The 20,813-nt window shown below is 35.5% G+C and overlaps 3 protein-coding genes across 11 annotated transcripts in view; 1 reads left to right on the top strand and 2 right to left on the bottom strand.

The window, feature by feature from the left end:
* Positions 1-4,644, top strand: part of LOC116013970 (chloroplast processing peptidase) — a 5,841-nt gene extending 1,197 nt beyond the window's left edge. The window contains exons 2-6 of one of the 2 annotated variants that reach the window (XM_031253953.1): positions 2,072-2,425; positions 3,341-3,478; positions 3,738-3,824; positions 4,055-4,122; positions 4,211-4,644. In XM_031253953.1, the coding sequence (XP_031109813.1) occupies positions 2,072-2,425; positions 3,341-3,478; positions 3,738-3,824; positions 4,055-4,122; positions 4,211-4,364 (801 nt within the window). In that variant the 3' untranslated portion in view covers positions 4,365-4,644. Of the gene's footprint in view, positions 1-1,855; positions 2,426-3,340; positions 3,479-3,737; positions 3,825-4,054; positions 4,123-4,210 lie in introns of those variants that run through there. The other variant, XM_031253945.1, reaches the window with a different exon arrangement.
* A 1,475-nt stretch (positions 4,645-6,119) lies between these two features.
* LOC116013812 (DNA-binding protein BIN4-like) lies at positions 6,120-10,598 on the bottom strand. Of its 3 annotated transcripts, none has more exons than XM_031253753.1 (13): positions 10,243-10,598; positions 9,546-9,792; positions 9,400-9,464; positions 8,641-8,917; positions 8,388-8,455; positions 8,251-8,304; positions 7,858-7,975; positions 7,595-7,641; positions 7,333-7,359; positions 6,883-6,958; positions 6,660-6,796; positions 6,464-6,563; positions 6,120-6,336 (listed from the first exon to the last, which is right to left on the bottom strand). In XM_031253753.1, exons 1-12 carry the CDS (start codon positions 10,288-10,290, stop codon positions 6,468-6,470), a joined length of 1,260 nt encoding a protein of 419 aa, XP_031109613.1. In that variant the 5' UTR covers positions 10,291-10,598; the 3' UTR covers positions 6,120-6,336; positions 6,464-6,467. The 3 variants fall into 3 exon arrangements, with proteins under 3 accessions (XP_031109613.1, XP_031109621.1, XP_031109606.1); XM_031253761.1 differs by having other exon boundaries at positions 6,120-6,370; XM_031253746.1 differs by having other exon boundaries at positions 6,144-6,563; positions 10,243-10,597.
* Positions 10,599-12,718: 2,120 nt separating this feature from the next.
* LOC116000363 lies at positions 12,719-17,810 on the bottom strand. Of its 6 annotated transcripts, none has more exons than XM_031240453.1 (6): positions 17,254-17,810; positions 16,565-16,628; positions 14,677-16,475; positions 14,305-14,443; positions 13,462-13,497; positions 12,719-13,395 (listed from the first exon to the last, which is right to left on the bottom strand). In XM_031240453.1, the coding sequence occupies exons 1-6, from the start codon at positions 17,269-17,271 to the stop codon at positions 12,863-12,865; spliced, it is 2,589 nt and encodes an 862-aa protein (XP_031096313.1). In that variant the 5' UTR covers positions 17,272-17,810; the 3' UTR covers positions 12,719-12,862. The 6 variants fall into 6 exon arrangements, with proteins under 6 accessions (XP_031096313.1, XP_031096333.1, XP_031096304.1 ...); XM_031240473.1 differs by adding an exon at positions 17,028-17,139 and having other exon boundaries at positions 12,719-13,497; positions 17,266-17,808; XM_031240444.1 differs by having other exon boundaries at positions 12,719-13,497; positions 17,266-17,809.
* Between the last annotated feature and the right edge of the window lie 3,003 nt (positions 17,811-20,813).

Below are 20,813 nucleotides of genomic sequence, written 5' to 3' on the forward strand. Positions count from 1 at the left end.
TAAGAAAAGGACCTATACTATCAGCGAGGAAGAGCAAATATGCATTACGAATCAAATTACAGCTCCATAATTACTTCCAGATCTCAAAATTGCAAAATCTTGTCATAACCTTCTTAGAATTGTGTATTTTTAGTTCAAGTTCACATATAAGCTCTTGTACTTGACAAGACCAATTACAGAGTACCCGCACAGACAGCTCAGTTGGTTCTTGAAAAGTATATTGTGGGCAAAGACACAATATCGAGCCTGACCGCCACAGTGCGAGAGTTATACCCCTAATGAATCGCTGAGTCACCAACTATCCTATCTGGCCTGGGTGTGGGGCCCAGGGAATTTTGCCATTTGTGGACAAGACCAATTAACAAAGTTCCTCAAGAATTAAATGCAGAACAGCTTTAAAATGACAATTAACTCCAAACTACAGTTTCCAACACTCCCTTACTTTCAATGACAGAAATCAGATGCCCATAAAACTTCCAAATTTATGAATACCACATAAGTGTGAAAATGAACTATTTGGTACTAAACAACATAAAAGAACATTGGTATTACCTTCTCAGCCACAATCCGGTCGCCAACGTCAAATGTGGGATACATAGATAAGGAAGGTATGAATCTGGCTCAGCCACAAATGACCTGAACGCCAGAGATATAGCCAACGCGGCGAAAACCGTTTTCGCATCATCCGAAGTTAAATTCAGCCATTCTGGCAAGAACCCATCGCGCTTCTCCACCTGCCCATCATCTCCTTCACCCCTCCGTCGCCGCGCCGCCGCCGCCGCCAGAGTCCACCTCATTTTTGGTCTCCTTGTCGGATTCTTGAGTCCTTTTGGAGCTGTGGGTCAGAAAGCTGAGGCTTCCAGACTTGCTACGCTGAAAATGTGTGGACTTTGAAAATTATAAGAATCAATTTTTTTTACGACGGTGATAGTATCTAATATAATTATATATTCATATTTAATTATACTAATATTATTAGCACGGGTGTCATTAATACTCAATATGAAATATAGTTTCTTTTTTTTTTTGAGTACTACTAACTCGGTTACAATGTAGTATCTGTTCTTTGAAATATAGCTTTATATATCATATTTAATTGTATATAATATTATCAATACTAATATTAAGAGCATCTCCAACAATAGTTTTTTTGATGGTTTTTGGAACAATAAAAAATTCAAGGGTTGGTTTTTAACAAATATGGAGAGTGATTTTTGGTTGGTTTTTTTGTTCTGCAAATTTTGATTTTTTGTGGGGCCTGCTATGTGAGAGCGAGAAAAGGGAAAACAAAGTGATATAATTCCCGTATGGAGCGCAAGAATTGCACCCAGTAGGGAAAACAATATATGTTGTTAGCCTTTTTTTTTTTTTTTTCTTTTTTCTTTCCCCTTTTTTCTTGCCCTTCTCTCTCTTTCCTAATGACATTTCAAAAATTATGAAAAATCAAGAGCGGATGAGGATGTTCCAATGACACCTTAGAAATTTTTTTTTTAAATTTATTACTTTAAAAAAACTTAAGTTACAATTGATTCATAGGATAGACAAGAAATATAATACATAGTAGTATTTAATGAAATAGGATTGACTCAAACTCAGAAGAATAAATATAACTCTCACAAAAAAAAACTTAAAATTATATAATTACCAAACTCGCTATCTGATCTCTTTTGGGTTGCGACCTCCCTTAAATAGTTCAATTCTTTTTTTGAATGACGAGAAAAATTCACAATTCTTTCGAGTGTAAGTAAATCCGCCTATCCATCCCTAGTGACTAAAAACCACAAAGATGTAAATAGTTCCATTGTTTTGTTTTGTTTGCTAATGCTATAAATAGTTTAATACTCCGTGAGAGTTAAAAATCAGCAGTCCAAAGTGGTATTGTTGGTTGCGGGAGAGCAAAATTAGATTGAATTCAGCTCAGTTCAATTCAATGATAACACTAAATTGCACCCGTCCTTTCTCATCGATTCAAAACCCTAACTTTCCCTCTATCCACTGCTCAAAAGATCCAATTTTGTTGCCTCATTTTTCTAATTCTTCATCTAAAACCCTCCACTCCAACCGAATCCAGTTCAACACTCCAAAGTCCACACATTTTCAGCGTAGCAAGTCTGGAAGCCTCAGCTTTCTGACCCACAGCTCCAAAAGGACTCAAGAATCCGACAAGGAGACCAAAAATGAGGTGGACTCTGGCGGCGGCGGCGGCGGCGGCGACGGAGGGGGTGAAGGAGATGATGGGCAGGTGGAGAAGCGCGATGGGTTCTTGCCAGAATGGCTGAATTTAACTTCGGATGATGCGAAAACGGTTTTCGCCGCGTTGGCTATATCTCTGGCGTTCAGGTCATTTGTGGCTGAGCCCAGATTCATACCTTCCTTATCTATGTATCCCACATTTGACGTTGGCGACCGGATTGTGGCTGAGAAGGTAATACCAATGTTCTTTTATGTTGTTTAGTACCAAATAGTTCATTTTCACACTTATGTGGTATTCATAAATTTGGAAGTTTTATGGGCATCTGATTTCTGTCATTGAAAGTAAGGGAGTGTTGGAAACTGTAGTTTGGAGTTAATTGTCATTTTAAAGCTGTTCTGCATTTAATTCTTGAGGAACTTTGTTAATTGGTCTTGTCCACAAATGGCAAAATTCCCTGGGCCCCACACCCAGGCCAGATAGGATAGTTGGTGACTCAGCGATTCATTAGGGGTATAACTCTCGCACTGTGGCGGTCAGGCTCGATATTGTGTCTTTGCCCACAATATACTTTTCAAGAACCAACTGAGCTGTCTGTGCGGGTACTCTGTAATTGGTCTTGTCAAGTACAAGAGCTTATATGTTGAACTTGAACTAAAAATACACAATTCTAAGAAGGTTATGACAAGATTTTGCAATTTTGAGATCTGGAAGTAATTATGGAGCTGTAATTTGATTCGTAATGCATATTTGCTCTTCCTCGCTGATAGTATAGGTCCTTTTCTTAACACTTCTCAAGCTTGAATATTCAATATCAGAAACTTAGCTTGTACAGAGTAAGAATAAACCAAAGATTTCTATACTGATTAACTCAGTGTCAACTGTCAAGTCCTTCCAACATCCAATCGTGTTACATAAAAAAGAGTGGCGGTAGGCAAATTTTAAGTCACATAGCATTGCTTGATGGTTTTCCTGCTAAATTCTTCTCTAATGAAGATAGGGTAAAGGACATTCTAAGCCCTGTAATTTGTCTTGCACATTTTGTCGGTGGTCACACTGTCTCACCATTTGTGTTGCATCCATGTAACATAGTGTTTGATTGTTTTATTATCCTACCTGGGAAATTGATGCTCACTCTATCATGTTCAGGTCTCTTTTTATTTTAGAAAGCCCTGCCCTAATGATATCGTTATCTTCAAAAGTCCTCCAGTGCTTCAGGAAGTCGGATACACCGATGATGATGTCTTTATCAAGCGAATTGTTGCCAAGGAAGGTGATACGGTCGAGGTGAGACTATAAATGCTTTCTGTACCTGATTTGCTGTCACAAAGCGGGGGCTTTAATCTACTGTCTAATGTATACATTCTGCAAGAATGCAAGCTCATGCCATAATTCTGGATTTCAACGACTATGTTAATTGCATATCATATGATTTGAAATGGCGGACCTAGTTTAGTAATGCTGGACTGTCCTGTAAAATTTAGACGGGTAATTTAGTAGTGGTATGTAAAGTTCATCGTTTGTGACTTTAAGCTTTGTAGTGCAGGTTCATGAAGGGAAACTGATTGTGAATGGAGTTGTCAGAAACGAAGATTTTATTCTCGAAAAACCCAACTATGAAATGACTCCAATTGTATGTTCATCTTTGCCCTAATTTAGCTCTATAATTCTCCCTCCTTCCAATAACTAAAAGGAAAAGAAGAACCATTCTTTCCATAATGGTCTTTTAAAAGGTTTTTTTTTGTCTTGAGATCTCGACTTCTACGATCCTAGACCTTCAGTTGGTCACCTTAATCTTGAGAGTGAACTTTGATTTGATCCACCATTTCTCCGAAGAGTTTATGCTCTCATGTTTCTTTGCAGCGTGTGCCAGAAAATTCAGTTTTCGTGATGGGTGATAATCGGAACAACAGCTATGATTCACACGTGTGGTAAGGATGCTGTTTTTTTCTCACCTAATTTATTTATATTGGTCAAGATATGCTTTCTTTAGATATCAGTTCCCTTCCCTTCTACCAGGGGTCCACTTCCTTCAAAGAACATAATCGGGAGATCTGTCTTACGGTATTGGCCACCAACAAGAATTGGCGGCACAGTTTATCCCCAAGGCTGTGCTGTTGACAAGCCCGATACTAGTTTGGCCGGTGAAGATACGAGTTTGGCAGCCCAATAAACCCGACCCTGACAAGTTTTGACTATAGACGTGTAATCTTCGTCCATCCAATACGTTCTTTGATAGACCTGTATACTTGGGTGTATGTTACTTGAGATCTTTTGGCATCTTTGGCTCTTGTGTGTATCATGATGATGCAATGATTTGTGAATGGTTTTTACATACCACAGAGGATGCTGTAACATTTATATAGGGTCTTTCTATTTCTGATCTCATTACTTGAATAATACTAAACATCTAGTACGCACATCAAGATTGAACAAATTGTTGATTATCTGAATATTCAGTTAGATTCGTATAGTTGAGTTAGTACTACTCCCTTTGCTTCTAACAAGATCCGGCAATTCATATAAATGGTTTGTTAACAAATTGAAACGATAATAACAGAAACATGATAAAGGTTAAACATAGACACGATAGGATAACTCAACTCTAACCTATTCATAGTATCTATTTAATAATGAGCAGATACTAATTTTGGTCCCACGATTATTAGCAAAATAATAATTTTGGTCCATATGTTTAATTTCTACTCATTTTGGTCCCACAGTTATTGTTTTAGTGTCAAAATTCATCACGCGGTCACCCATATGTTTAAAACGTGCAAAAATGCAAAAATATAAAATTGTTAAGAGTATTTTCGTCATTTTCAACTTAATATCCCAATTTGAGCATGAATAAAAGGATTTAAGTCCTAAGATCGATCAAAATTCACAATTTTCCTCTTCGCATTAAGACTTAAATCCATCTACAGTTTTCCTCCTCAAATTAATATTTATTTTCCACCGTCGTTTCAGCAGCGGAAACTCGGAAAGTAAAGCGTTTTTTTTTTCACACCGCAATTGTTGTAGCAAACAACAGTAGCGGATTATTGATCAATTATTTATGAAATTGCCACCGCGAATTTTTTTTTTTAAAAATACACAGCTATTCTTTTAAGAACAATGGCTAAATGTCAATCTCCTATGTTTTTTTGTACTAGTGTTCACAATTATATCTGGGATATTAAAGATAGTGAATTCCCTCATTGGAGTGAAAGGAGAAAAGTGGATTAAGAAGATTGCACCACCTCTAAACCATTATAAATCTCTCTTTTTACTTTACTTGAGCACATTAATTCTTTGCATGATTTTTTGCTAACCCAATTACTATTCATTTATTTCTTCTTACACTTGGAATTGAAGAATATTAATGCAGCTAGTCAAATTTAAAGTCAATTAAACCCTTAAACTTTTAAACGTAGCAATCAAACCTAAAAACGTGTTATTTTAAAGCATTTAGGTCCTTGTGCTACAATTGTAAACCTCTATAAAGAGTGTAGCTCCAAAGAATGGGAAATCTCTATTTGGCACATAAGTCGCGAACACAACCACGTTGCTAATCGGCTTGCTAAAATTGTTCCTAGGAGGGATTGTGAAAGGATTGAGTTCCTAGAGCCCCTGGAGGATGTTTGTGACTCCATTGAGAACGACAGGGCCATAATGACTTTCAACAGATATAGCCAATAATTATTATGGGTTAACCCCTTCCCCCCTCCCCTAAAAAAAAATATCAATATATAACGCATTTTCACCCAAAAAGAAAATCCGTAAACCGCTAAATTGTAGCGAAAGAGTGAATAAAGAGATCACTGTATGAAAGAAACAACACATTTATCAGAACATGTCAAGTTGAAAGGAAAAAAAATGCAAAAGATGTTAATTTTGTCTTATTTACTTTCAATTTGATATACACGAAGGGAAAACATTATATATGTAAATCAATTCATGAACATAGGTATTCATAATAAAAAGTCAGTATTCGTAATGATTTCAGTTACGTGAATATGATACGTATATAGAGATTTTTTTTACACATTCAATTCTGTGTATGCATGCACAATTGTAATCAAATTCACAGAGAATAGAGATGATAGGGGCTTCATTAGAAGTTTAAGTTGCACCAAGAGCACTTTCTATCAAGCTTGGGCTCCCTACCAACCAATTGATAATTAGGATTTCAGAAATCTGTAAAACAATTGAAGCTTGCTAAAAAAAAAAAAGGAATACAAGCCAAGAAAATTAAGAAAATGTACACGATATGAAGAAGTTAAAAACAACCTTCTCATTTTTTCTTGTTTTTCTTTGTGACTTGAGGTTTCTTTTTTGCTTTCTTTGGTTGCTTGCCCCCTCCAGTTTTGCCCTTCTTTTGCTCAGCCCCCTAAACAATAAACATGGATCCCAACAACTTAATTTTAACGCAAAACAAAAATATAGAGTATTTCTTTAAATTTAAAAAAAAAATCATTATGCATACTAATGATTTTTTAGCTTTTCGTTCTGTTTTTCCATTTGTTTCATCCTCAATGGCTTCATTTTGATTGCCTTCAGCAGCCTTTTTGGGCAAATTGTCAGGCTCCTCTTCCGAATCAAATGAAAATCCATCAAGAGTTCCTGAATGGAATATATTCAAGAGAGTAGACATCATTTACACCTCAAAGAAAAAAAAAAAAAAAAGAGATCTGAAGGAGAAATCAAACCTTCAACCATTGTTTCAGCTTCATAAACATTTGATTGTGGCGTCAATTGGATGAAGTCATTCATGATGGCTTCAATCTGGTGAAAAGACATGGCGGAATAGGTAATTTGAACACATCAACCAAAATGCCTTTTTTTTTCTTCGTGTTTCTCTTTCCAACCATTTTTAATACACAATGCGACATGAAAGCAGAATGCCATGACTCAAGATCATAACAGCAAGTAAAGGTGAATTAAAGTTTCTTATTCTGCTACACCTATGCCTAACTGCTGGTGCATAAAGGAGGTAGGAAAATTAGTACGCTTGAAGTAAGTCAAAGGTTATGGGTCAATCCATTGCAAGCAATGTTATAAAATCTACCAATTTTAAAATGAAGTATTATGTATTCCTTTTCAAGGTGCCAATATGGCTAGAGCAAATAAATCAACAATGCCATAATCAACAAACACACCTTTGCTTCTGATTGACCAAAGCTTACCTACAGCAAGGGAAGAGTGTCAGATCATATACATAAATATATGTATCCATGCATGTATAGAAGACAAGTGGTCAATTTGGAAAAGTCAACGCACTAAATATGGTCAAATTGATAATTGAGAACTAAATGTGAAAATTCAACTATAGGATTTGAACCAAAAGTGGAACTAGTCCTATTTGGAAAAAAAAGGAAAATACAAAGATAAAGAGGTTTCTGTATTAAAGAAAACATATACCACACAGAATGTCCTGGAAGGAACTATTGTCGTTTTGTATATGGTTCCTGAAATTTCAAACCAGATTACTAAAATCAGAAGAGCCATGAGTATTAAACCTTGTTGCTTTGCAGAAGAGGGCGTGAAGCATCTATAACTAGAACATGTAATTGCCACACTGAATCTCATCATACCAACTAAAGAAAGGTAGTGCTACTTTATGGTTCTACACGACATGCAAATCAAGAACTTTATCATCATATATTAGAGAAACTTGTACATGCCTTTTAGATCCAAAAGCATTTCATTGCTTCCAGATGGATTATCTGAGATTACAACCCGCCCAACAGCGCCCACATCGCCGCTCAAATCTATGGAATCACCATCACACTCCACAAGTGCCTTTTATAAACAAAAGAAAAAGAAATGGTGTCAACAAACATTAACATGTTAAATGATGGGATATTTGCAGATGACTGCTAAGACATTTAATTATTATCAAGAAATATTGAAGTAGCATCAAAGTAGCTGGGTCTAAAGGCACCAACATTGACGTCTTTTAGTTCATGCAGTAAGTGGGAGTTGGCTTTTAGAATGCAGGAGAAAGAAAACAAAGGAACACAGATTAATCATATCTACATTATCAATATAATCAGTTAAGGCCTGCTCAGACTAACCTTTAACCTTTGTACTTTCTCAGGAAGTAACAAAGGGAGTCTTGAATATGAAACCTACACAAATAGATCAGAACAACTGACAAAGTTACTATCCCCAATATCAATCATAATTGCAATAAAAGTACTATATATCTCACATGTGTTCCACTATGCTTCTCTGGAATATCTTCCTCTAGGACATCAGCATTAGCTTTATTCTCTGCATCTAAATGATAAAATAAATAAACAAGACTTTGGCTTAGAAAAGCTACAGTCTCTAGAAAGCTCAATAAGTAAAAATTAAATTTTTAAAATGTTAGGGTGACTACAGCCTTATAGATTCATTCATCATATCCATTAATTAACAAGAATTACAGCAATGTCCAGAAAGGTCATTAATGAATTCCTTACCCTCATTTCTAGTCTTTTCTACTTTCTGCTTCTTTTTTGGTGTGTGATTATCTTTTTCAGATTGTTTTTTCGGAGATTTCTTCTTCAAATCCTTGGTGGGGGCAGGTTCTCCATCACTGTCAAGGAAATCTGGATCTTTTGTTCCTTCAGATTTCATGTCTTGAGCTTCATTATGTGCAAGTAAGTCTTTATCAAGGATATGGCCCTCTCTTACAGGACTGGTATCAGGACAAGACATGGAGTCGGATGAGAGACTCCAGACTGAATGTTCAGGTTCCTGTAAAACAACAGTCATTTTTGAGGAGTGCACTAAGATGGTTAAACTTTAGACGCTGCTAGAAATCCTCCTAGAGAACTGTCATCATCTAGTTAGTTATGTAATGGTTCTGAACTTACCTTGGAACAAAACTAGGATCCAATAAACTTTAGAGAACAAAACCAATAAATCAATGATCATCATATATAAACTAGATTGTTTGTAGTTCATGGAGAGAAAGTTTTATCATTCCCCCATAGCAAGAAAATAGTCAATATTAGCAAACCAAAATCAGCCCTGTTCACAGTGATGATCCAAATGGCAGTAAGGAAAGAACCCCCAACATCTACATTTTATATTCCATAATCCAATAAGCTCAGCATATATGAATTCACAGACTGTAAGGATGCATCATCAACAATGATAGGTGAAACCCCACCTACAGGACTACAAAATTAACTAATACAAAGAACAATTGAGTATAATTGCAAAGCATTGCCTACCTCATGTGAAATAAGCTTCTCTGTAGCTTTTCTCTTAGAAATGACCTTTAAATCATCATCTTTTCCTGTACAATTAGAGAGTGCATTTATTGTCTTACTCTGTTTTAGCTAAAATAATATGGAGTAACAAATTTTAGAAAGCATACCTTTATTTTCAAGTTGACTTTCTCTCTTCCTCTTTCCACCTGGTGTATGCTCCACTCTTGCCTTCTTAGCAGGAAACTTTTCTTTAGAAGGCGTGTAAACCAACGTGTCATTCCCATCCAAATTGTTTTTAGTCTCAATTGTATTGGATTTATCTTTGGAAAACAATTTCCCGAGACTCATTCCGTCCTCATCACTATCATTTGAAGGGGACTCTGAATCCGACGATAATGATACAGGAGTAGGTGCCTGTTTTAGCATTAAAATTCTCAATTACCATCAACAACATTAACATCACACTTCCTGTTTTAGCATTAAAATTCTCAATTACCATCAGCAACATTAACATCACACTTCACTATATCCAAACCAAACATATGCATCTGCTAAATTCACAGAACCAAATAAATCATCAACCAAACTAATCGCATTGCATCACCAAAAAATTCAGTAATGAATCAAAGAATATAAAATAGTCCAACTCTGGGTGCTATATAATTTGAGACTAGAGCACATTTTTTACAGGAGCAAAACGGAAGGCAAATCATCCATAAGCCAACTGCATAAAATACGACTGAAGCTTGAAGTAAACATACATTCAAATGCCATTATTAGCTCTGTAACAGATATTTCAGCTCTAGCAGAAAAGAAACCAAATTCTAAGTGGAAAAGATTACAAGAGAAAATCTATACATTTACCTTAAAAGAACGAAGCCAATCTGGAGATTCTTCTCTTGAGGTACTCATTTTGAGCTTGAAGGAGAAAATATAAATAAATTTAGCTAAGAATTTGTCTACGGGCGAGCATTTACGGTCGGTTGTTTAGAGTGAGAGACTAAGACATATAGAGTGAGAACTGAGATTGAGGGTGATTGGTGAATCCGAAGCAGCGATAACGCGATAAGCTTATGAAGAAAAGCTAGAAGAAATTTCTCACAAAACCTTCAAGCTATATTGCTATGGCGATGTTTTAATTCGTCCGCTTGCTCCGATGAGGAAGAGAATTGTTTACACTTTACAGGCTAACGACGGGCGACAGGGTGTGTTTGATGGGCTCTGAGTTCTGAGTGTAAGAGTGAATTGGGGATTTGGGCATGAGGCATGAGAATGTCATGGGCCTATCTTTTTCCTTTTTAATTACTAAAATATTGATTACAACTTAAAAGGTACAATCAATTTCATAAGACAAAAATTATGAAGCCCATGATGCCACAATCTACAGAAAGAAAGAAAAAAAAAACATTTGTAGGTCTATATATATATATATATATATAAAGTATGAACGTAATCTTGTTATTAATATGAGTGAGCAAACGGTCAGTCGATTACATAATTGATCAAAAAATCAATTAGATATTTTTAATTTTATAATCGATCGAAACTAACCGAAATGGATACTATAACTGTTCGAATAACCGATCATCCATTTTGGTCAATTATATCGATTACTGAAAATCAAAAATTTATTTCATATTTCAAACTTAAAAAATAAATTTAAAAATTCAAATTTATATAAGAAAAAAGTGTCAAATATGCATACCCAAAATGAAAATATTTTTTGAAGCATCTTACACCTTACTGTCTTTTTTTTTTTAGTACTTACACCTTACTGTCTAATTAGTTTTGTTACATTAAAAAAATGGATACATAGAATCCCTAAGTTTATTCCTTATACTAATATTTATAAAATTGATCTAGATGGATGGATCAAATTAAGTAAAAAAATTAAAAATATTACGGAGTAATATATATAGAATGTTGTACAACAAGGCAGCGTTCTGCCTTGCTGTGCAACATAATATATATATATATATATATATATATATATATATATAGGGCTTGGGCCCGCAGGTTGGCCCACAACCCGCGCAGGCTGCGAGTCAAACCCGTTAGGCCCACTATTTTGCGGGCCATATTTTTTGTAACCCTAACTTGTCTCATTGCGGGGCGGGTGCAGGCTAGCCTGCGAGTTTCGGCACACTTTGACAGTTTTACAAAAACTTAATAAAATTTTACAACTAATGTGATTACTCTAAAGAGTACAAGTAAAATTGAGAATATATTTAATACTTTCCTCTAAATAATGTGAATAGTCCAAAAAGGATGCATGCCCCACACTCATAATGGTATGGAACCCTATTTTAGCATTCTAGGTATAACCAATTTCCAAGTCAATATTATTAAAACTCGTTTTATATTTAGAGGAGATAATTTCAGATTTGGTTAAATAATTAGATGTTTCCATAAGGTCAAGATAGCTTTAAAAATGGAATGGTGAATGGAGAATCATCTCACTTAATGCTGATTTTTATTCATTTAATCTTTATTTGACTTTACCTATTTAACATTTGAAGTTAATATATTAAACTATATTTATCCGTGTAATACTCTATTATTTATCGAAATTGTGAACAATGTTCAAACTTTGGTTGATTCTTTATTCATTAAGAAATTTCCATTTATTTTGCACTGAGGAGTCTTTAATTTCTAATCTTCAAAGGATGTCTTCAGAAAGTTCATCAGATCATTCTATCCCTTATGTTAATGTAGTATAGCCTGTAATACATAAATACATGCCTGTTTAGCAGACATTAATGTTTAGTTCTTCATCATACACAAAAGCCCCTCTTTTTTTTTTTTTTTCCTTTTTTTTTGAGTGACAAGGGAAACCAGTAGCCACTACTCGAGGGTGTACACTAAATAAACCTCACCTTGTGACCCTAACTGGCAAAGGACCTCTTGAGAAAGTTCATCAAATCATTCTATCCCTGATGTTAATGGAGTATAGCCTGTAATACATAAATACTTGCCTGCTAGCAAACATTAAGGTTTAGTTCATCATACACAAAAGTCTCTTTTTTTTTTTTTCTTTGTTTGAGCGACAAGAGAAACCCGTACTCACTACTCGAGAACGTGCATTAAGTAAATTCCGTCTTTTGACCTTAGCCAAAAAAAGGAACACAAGGAGATAAATCTGCCTATGTTGTCCATAGGTCATAACTGACCGACTCAAACCAAGAGAATAGGCTGCTCCCACTGAAAGTCGAACTTGTAACATTATGGTTAACAAGTCAGTAGCCTGACCAACTTTTAGCCCCACACAAATGCCTCTTTGTTATATAAGGTATAGTATAGTATACATACTATAAACAATCATATGTGAAAGAGATTGGCATTTGGCACCTTCAAATGAATCAATTAGTAAAGAGGGGTGAAATTTAGATGCATCTTTGTATCAGTAGGTGTATAGTTATTTACAGCTTAGAAGTTAAGATTTGCTGTTCATAAATCTGTGTACCTGAACATTGTGTACACAAAGTCACTGCCATCCAAAATCTGCAAGTGCATCCTCAAGAATTCCACCTAAGAGGAGCTTCTCCATGTCAGCCACTACATGCTCGACTTCGTCGTAAGTGAACCCTTTCCTCCAACCCAAATCCCATGCCCCCCCGCTAACTGCTACGTTGCACTGCAGATCTCTCTCGACCAATGCAAAAAGGGTGTCTGCAGAAAGAGTTGCGGTAAGATCCTTGTAGCTTCTTAGAGTTTCTATCCCGCAACAAATTTCAGCCACCAACTTGTCTAGCGAGATATGGACTTGTGACCTAATAGGTTTCTTCGGTAATGTGTCAACGACAGACAGTGTAATCTGCAACTTTTTGCTCTCGAGTAATTCACTTGCACAATCCAGTAAGAGTTTAGTCTCGGGCGTTTCGTTGTGTGAGCTATCGGGCTTCAACTCCACAGGTTGCCATGAATAAATATCGAAAAGCCCTTCAGCATGACTGAGAAAAGATGTATTGCTTAGGAGCAAATTCTTTGTAGCATTGGCTTCAGGTTTTGATTTGGGAGCGACGCAATGCTGATCACATTCCTTACACTCGCTACTGCTCTCACTGTGGATGGTTGGAACGGTAGAGACACAAGAAAGACTTTCAGCTTCGCTATGATCATCTGCAACCAACAAAGCAAATTTGTTATCACACTGGGTGGATACAAATTTCTCCGAGAAAAATCTACTGGAAATGCAATTTCGCCTTTTGGGATAACAACTATACACTAGGCCATGCCAAGCACCTTGTGCTCAGATGGCATGTAGTGACTCTCTCATATGGGAGGTTATGAGTTTGAGCCTCAGTGGAGTATAGATGAACAGATACTACAATGTAATAGGGTCAGTTGTATTCAAAAAAAAAAAAAAACTATACACTAGGCCATAATTCTTTTATTCAATTAAAGATGTGGAAAACCCCAATGAAGGCTTTATTTACTAAGCGTTCCACTCGACTTTTTCCACACTAGTACACTAGCAAGGATATGCAAAATGAGTATGTGATTTGGACTAATCAAGAATTTTTGCAAAGCCACTCTAAGTTGAATCTGTATGCACTAAAATTTTCCTCGTTCACTTTTATGAATTATGATACAATCATGCTAAGCAACAAATAGAAGAACCATAAGTTTCATGTTTAACATGATACAATTAATATACAATGGATTTTTTTTTAAGAGAATTATTTTTAGGGTATCATAGATGGGACTGATGTTCAAGGTCTATTAAATCACAATTTACATGAAACGACTCAATGCGAGCTATTATCACTGTGCCAAGGTACAATAACCAGCTTCTGAAATAAATTAATAAGCATATGTCTAATGCATACTTGCATAAGATAAAAAATTATTTAGACCACACAATAAAGGTAGATGAATATTGGCAACTTTTATCATTGATGCAAAGTAATGGAACAACCGGCTTACCAATGATGAGAGTCTGGGAAACATCAGACACTTCCTCAAGGTGGAGCGTTTCTGACACTTCATCTTCATTTTCTGTTTTATCGGTCTCTTTCTTGGATTTAAGGTCTATCTGTGCTTTATTGTCTCCCAGATTCTCAACCTGCTTCAACATTAGACATCAGTGTGGACTAACAATGAAGCTGTTATCCAAATAATGATCTGCTATTAAGGATGAAGAGTCGAAGATCTATTCACAAAACAGACTCCAGACTTCAAAACTTAGAGAAATATGGAAAAAATAAATTTTAAAAATGGTTGACTATGAAAATAGGAAACAAGTTCCCTGAAGAAAATATGGTAGGAATTTAAAATGTAGTAGGAAGATGAACTCACAATAGCTACAGAGGACTTTCTTTCGGGCTTGTCAGTTTTTTTCATATACTTGTTATTTCTGGAGTTACGAGACACAGCAGCATGATTTAGAGTAAGATTTGAGGTCGTGCTCTTTTGCTGAGTAACTTGTTTTTGTGATATATTTGGCACAGTCTCCTGTTTCCTAAGCTTGACAGAGGTCATCTTCTCTAAGCCATGCGGTTTAACGGCCTCCCTAAATTTCACGTTTTTCATTTCTTCTTTCCTCGTTTTAGGAGCTATCTTTTGAATCTTATCAACCCTTTTCTCAATAACTTCTTTCTTCTCTTGCCCCCTAGGCTTCGCAGGATTGATTGTTTTATTAGAAGATAGTTTTCCCATAATCCTGATCCCACTGTCATTTGAACTTGTCAGTTGTTTAGACCCTCCTTCACGCGTAGATTTGGTCACTTCAGTTTTTTCTGCTCTCAAGTTTTTCTTGACAGCAACATTAGGAGCTCCTTTTGGCTGTCCGGTGGGTTCAGTTGTGAATTCTTTTCTTTTCCAATTTGTAGGCATATCTTTGGGGTTCACAGAATTTTCCTCACAAGGGTACGTTCTAGAGTGGAGAGCATATTGGGGCTTCATGATCACAATGGGTTCACAATATTGATCAACTTCGTTTTCAAAATCTGAAACAACGGGCTGCTTTGATTCGTTAAAAGGGGAGCTTTTCAGTAGCCCCTTGAATTGCATAGCCCCAATAATTTCTTCTAGAGTTCTTTGCTTTGTATCCATGTTCTCAACAACAATAGGGGGTTTCTTTGCCTTTGGCAAATCAATTTCAAATGCAGGTCTCCTCTGATTGGAAAGCCTGTCTTTCTCCATCTGTTTGTTGGGCTGTGAAGGAATTATTTCCTCAAGACCCATCAGCTTTGCAATCAAATTCGGGGCTTTTGGTTTCAAAGGTTGAACCTTTGGAAGAGAGCTGCCAAAAGAAGAAAACTCGTGGGATTGAAACACGGACGATTGGCTTGAGCTAGTAGAGGGGAGATCGGGAGATGAAAGCAATTGTCTTCTATCAAAACAACGCTTTTCATAAGAGGATTGGCTTGAGCTAGTGGATGGGAGATCTGGAGAAAAGTCCAGTTCTCTACTTCCAAAACTCGCCTTTTCTGCACCACTATTGGGTGGCATTGGCAACAACTTCTGTCTAGCAAAGCTGTCCCTTATCACCTCCCTCAGCTCGTCGTAACAATCCCAAGACGAAGCTCCATCAATAGAATGTCTCGGTCTGTGGAACTCCTCCAGTTTGTACTTTTGATCCCCTACAACTCGTTCAGATTTAGTCCTTTCAACACCTTTCCCACTTCTCTCTTTTGTTGGCTTGTTCATCTTTGCCATAAATCCCGACGCCTCCTGCAACTTCTCCAGCATTTCAAGAGACTCCTGCAAATCAAGAGCTCCTTTCAACAAGTCCTTAGCAACCTCCTTCGACTTCCTGTCTAACCCACCTCCCTTTGACCACGAATCAATCACTCGAGTCAGCTTCTGAGCTCCTCTAGATACCTCCATGAGCTGGACAGAACACGACGCATTTAACTCATCTGCACACCCTTGGTATACCCTTTCTTCGCGTTCTTTCTTCGATGCAGACACGCTCATACCTCCTTCACGAACTGCTCGTTTTACAAGCTTATCATCATCCACCATCTTCGGGAGCTCAGTCTTCGACTTCCTAATCCTATTGCATTCAACTACACCCCTAGGATCATCACAGGTGAGAAATGATCTGTATAACACAGATCTCGGCCTGTCTTGTGGCATGTTCTGTAGTATTTCTATCACACAAATTTCATAGAATCATTCAAAGGTTTATTCAAACTCTGCCCAGTGGATTCACCTCAACATATATATATATATATCTCACCCAAGCTGTCAAAAGCTTGATGATGTAGACAGACAAAACACAGCTCTTCTTCAGCTTTAAAATACTGAAAAGCATAAAGAAAAATAACAAATTAGCCACCTTCCAAAAAAAAGAAAAAAAAAACATATATACTTCAAAATTTCCATATACATCAGTCCTTTTGAAAGATTCAAAGAATTTAGTAGGAGTTTATATTTCTGAATCCTAACCAGCTTTCATTTAAACAGACACAAACAGAAACAGAAACTCAAGAACATTATTAGAAAGATTGAAGAGAGCAATAATGGTGAAATCCAAAGCTAATGGATCTACACACAAAAAGCTTGAGACAGACAAAACCCAGAATCATTTGTAAATCAAGAAACAAAAAATGTTCTTCAAAAACAACAATCACTGTTTTCAAAAAAAAAAAAAAAAAACAACAACAACAACAACAATAACAATCACTGGATGAATCAAGTACCTGACACACTTTTTTTGGCTCCTGATGGATAAAAACAGAATCTTTGATCAACCCAATTCTCCTCCTTTCATACTACCTCAAATGCAAATGGATGAAAAAAGGGCTAACGAATCTATAGACAAGGAAACCCAAATCAAAAATCTTGTACAACACACACTTTCTGCTCACCAAGTAGAAGAAATTAAGAAAAAGACCAACAACGTTTGTAGCATTATTAGTGCCTCACTTTAATTCTCACCTGCATTGCAGCTCTGTTTTTGACTCAGAAACCTCAGATCCATCCCAAAAGAATATATACAATATACAAATCCAAACTAGCATGTGAATCTTGACTTTCCGTTCTCCATCCACTATAATATCTCCATAATTTCAAGAACTAAGACTTTTGACCCCTTTGTTTTCCCTTTCTTTTTGGCTTTTTTCACTAATATAATCCAGTGCTGTAATATAATGAGGGAATTAATGAAAAAAAAAATGTGGGTGGTTGTTACACAAATGATGGCTTGTCTTATGTGGGAAAAGGCAAAAATCTGTCGGAAGCTTTGACGAGGGAAGGTCGGATCACAGATTACACACACAGAACACACTACCTGTGTGCACAGTTGTACAAGGAGGGAGAAAATGCCCGTGAAATCATTAAATATTCCACCATTTTTAAGCTCCTTGGTCCTATCTGGGTGGGAGCTTATTCTCTTGGATTGCTTAATAAATTACTTCACGAGTCAGGCGGTAAACCCTTCCTAATGTCTAAATTAAATACTATGCAATTAATAAGAAGAATATTATGCCCTGAATGGAATGATGTAGTGGGTGAAACATGATTCTTGTATAAAAAAGTTACGAGTTTAATTTTTGAATTAATCGACTATACTACAAGTAAAAAACAAACTCCACCCGTAGAGGTGAAAACGAGCGGAATTCATCAAATATAGGTCTGGTTTAAGTTCGATATTGTTTAGAAGTTTGAGCTCGAGTTCAACTTCTTAATTTTTATAAGGTACAAGTTTTGTTCGATTGATTCGAATTGAGTTAAAGTTTGAACTATATGTGTGTGTGTGTTGGGGAATTTAATGAGTTGGCTTGAATTCAAATTTGACCGAAATCGAATCAAACTTTGACCGGCTTGACTTGTTTGCATCTATAGTTGGACAGATGTCTGAAGGGTCAAGACTAAGCTCTTGTAATTGAAACGTGACATTAACTACTATGCAAATATATAGAAATAAAGTTGTCTATTTGCTACTAACTAGTTTTAAATTTTTGACTGGTAATAAACATTTGATCCAAAGTTACATATTTTTATAGTAGAAAAGTTAAGAATAAACTCATGTTCTGCCAATAACCTTATAGTCAAGTTGCATGTAATAACTCTCCCAATTGGGATGTCAAATAGAGTCAGTAGTACTTAAAAAAAAATAAAATAAAAAAAATAAAAACTCATTCTCTAAGTCAATGTATATATTTTTGTTTGAAAAAATAAATCACTAGGTAAAATGTCATATACTAAAAGAGAAATCAATTTGGCAATTTTATAATATAAAGGATTTTGTAATTTAGTTAAACCCTTTGAATTATAAAATTGCCCAACCGCTTTTTTTTTTTATATATATTTATTTCTAACGTACAATATTTTTATTGTATGCATATTGTGACAACTTTAGTTGCGCAATTAGATAAGCCTAGATTTAAAGAGTTAATTAATGTTAATTTTTGTCCTAAGTATCATAGGGGTAAGATACTAAGATGATTGGAGGTAGGACAAATAAAAATAGGATTTGGTAGGCTTACTTTGTCTTGTTCCTAAACACACTGCACCTTCGTCCATGTAGGCTATGCGTTATAGATGTCTAGATGTATTGCACAATTTATAGGAAACTAATAATTTTATCTTTGCAAATCTCATTTGGTATGGTGCAATGTGATTATTGGATGTCATCAAATGCATTCTGTTAATTAGATAGTTAGTGAATTATAATGGATCATGCTACGCAAAAGTTTTACTGTTAGAGTGTGTATACTACTACTTTTTTTCGAGTACTAAAAAAAAAAAAGTAATAGTATACACACTCTAACAGTAAAACTTTTGCGTAGCATGATCCATTATTACTTAATTAATTATCATATCTAATCGATAGCATTAATAAGTACAAGACATATACACGACACATATAAGGATAAAAATAAAATGAAAATAAAGAAGGTAGTAGAATGGAGAGTGTTGTATTAAGAGTTAATTCCAGAAATAATCTTTCGACTATTGATTTTTACCAATTTTTATTCTCGACTTTTAATTTTACCAAAGTTGGTCTCTTAATTATTGATTATGTACCAATTTTGGTCCTTCTGTTAAATCTATGTTAGGTGTTAAAATTGAGGGCAAAAATGTAAAACCAAATATTTTAACCTTTCTTCTTCACTTTGTTTCCCCTCCTAGTGGTGCCCTTTTCTACCATTTTTGCTATCAAATAATTAAAAAGAAAAAACACCTAATACAACAATAAAATATATAATAACACTCCACATCCAGTTAGAGAATTTACAAAAAAAAAAATAAAAAAATTACGTAGTATATATTACATTGCAGTAAACCAAAAAAATTCAAAAATAAAATACAGAAAAAGAAATTGATTACTTGAAACAATTTAACATAAAATGTAAAAATTAAATATATCGATTCACATTGTTCTCTATATAATCTTGCGATGGAGGAGGGGAAACAAAGTGAAGAAGAAAGGTTAAAATATTTTGTTTTACATTTTTGCCCTCAATTTTAACATCTATTTAACAGAAGGACCAAAATTGGTACAAAATCAATAGTTAAGGGATCAACTTTGATAAAATTAAAAGTCGATGACAAAAATTGGTAAAAGTCAATAGTCGAAGGACTATTTCTAGAAGAGTTTATTACCCAAATAGTCCCTCGACTATTACGAAATTACCAATTTGGTCCTCAACAATTTTTCGTGCCCAATTAAGTCCCTCGACTTTAAAAATTTTAACCAATTTGGTCCTACGTTTATTTTGCCGTTAAATCAGGACCAAATTGATAATTTTGTTATAGTCAAGGGACCAAATTGGTAATTAAATTTTCACTGAAATGGTCCCTTGATTATAGCATAATTACCAATTTGGTCCCTTGACTATAGCAAAATTACTAATTTGGTCTCGGTTTTAACGGATGTTTAACGGCAAAAATAACGGAGAACCAAATTGGTTAAAATTTTCAAAGCTGAGGGACTTAATTGGGCATGAAAAATTGTCAAGGACTAAATTGGTAATTTCGCAATAGTCGAGGAACCATTTCGGTAATAAACTCTTTCTAGAATTAACTCGTTGTATTAATAATGAAGAGTTCTTATTAATACAATCTAAGATTAATACAAAGGAGCGTAGGAGGCTTAACAATGGTTGGGAAGTGTATTATTGTCTAAGAAATAAGATTTCTCTACTAGTTGAAGTAGGTTTTTATTTATAGTGTTAAGAGTATGAAGCACATGTTGGGTTCTCCATTGACGGCTTTGATGTGATCATGACGGCGCAATATGCGCAGCATTGGCAACTCAGGTTAGTCATGACACATGTTGATCCTGGAAGTCATGTCCATAGTAGTGAGAGTATAAGGGACTATTTTATCATCCTTTTTTAGTCTTAGTAACTAGACTTCCCGATCTCGGAACTCAGACTCGATCCAAGCATGGTCAGCCTCCAACCAAGTCATGAGTATGCGTACTGTATTACCCCATCACTATCTTTTTTTTTAAGGGGGGTGGGGGGGGGGGGGTTATT

The sequence above is a fragment of the Ipomoea triloba genome, chromosome 1 (genome assembly GCF_003576645.1).
Source record: "Ipomoea triloba cultivar NCNSP0323 chromosome 1, ASM357664v1".
Classification (NCBI taxonomy): Eukaryota; Viridiplantae; Streptophyta; class Magnoliopsida; order Solanales; family Convolvulaceae; genus Ipomoea; species Ipomoea triloba.

Excerpts from the sequence above, each read along its gene's own strand:
- LOC116000363 (XM_031240437.1), bottom strand. Across the intron at positions 14,444-14,676 it reads GAAAGTCCTCTGTAGCTATT|GTTGAGAATCTGGGAGACAA; the intron begins GTGAGTTCATCT and ends ATGTTGAAGCAG. Across the intron at positions 13,498-14,304 it reads TTCCCAGACTCTCATCATTG|ATGATCATAGCGAAGCTGAA; the intron begins GTAAGCCGGTTG and ends TGTTGGTTGCAG.
- LOC116013812 (XM_031253753.1), bottom strand. The coding sequence starts at position 10,290 with ATGAGTACCTCAAGAGAAGAATCTCCAGATTGGCTTCGTTCTTTTAAG. Across the intron at positions 8,918-9,399 it reads AGAAGCTTATTTCACATGAG|GAACCTGAACATTCAGTCTG; the intron begins GTAGGCAATGCT and ends GTTGTTTTACAG. Across the intron at positions 8,456-8,640 it reads AGAAAAGACTAGAAATGAGG|ATGCAGAGAATAAAGCTAAT; the intron begins GTAAGGAATTCA and ends TTTATCATTTAG.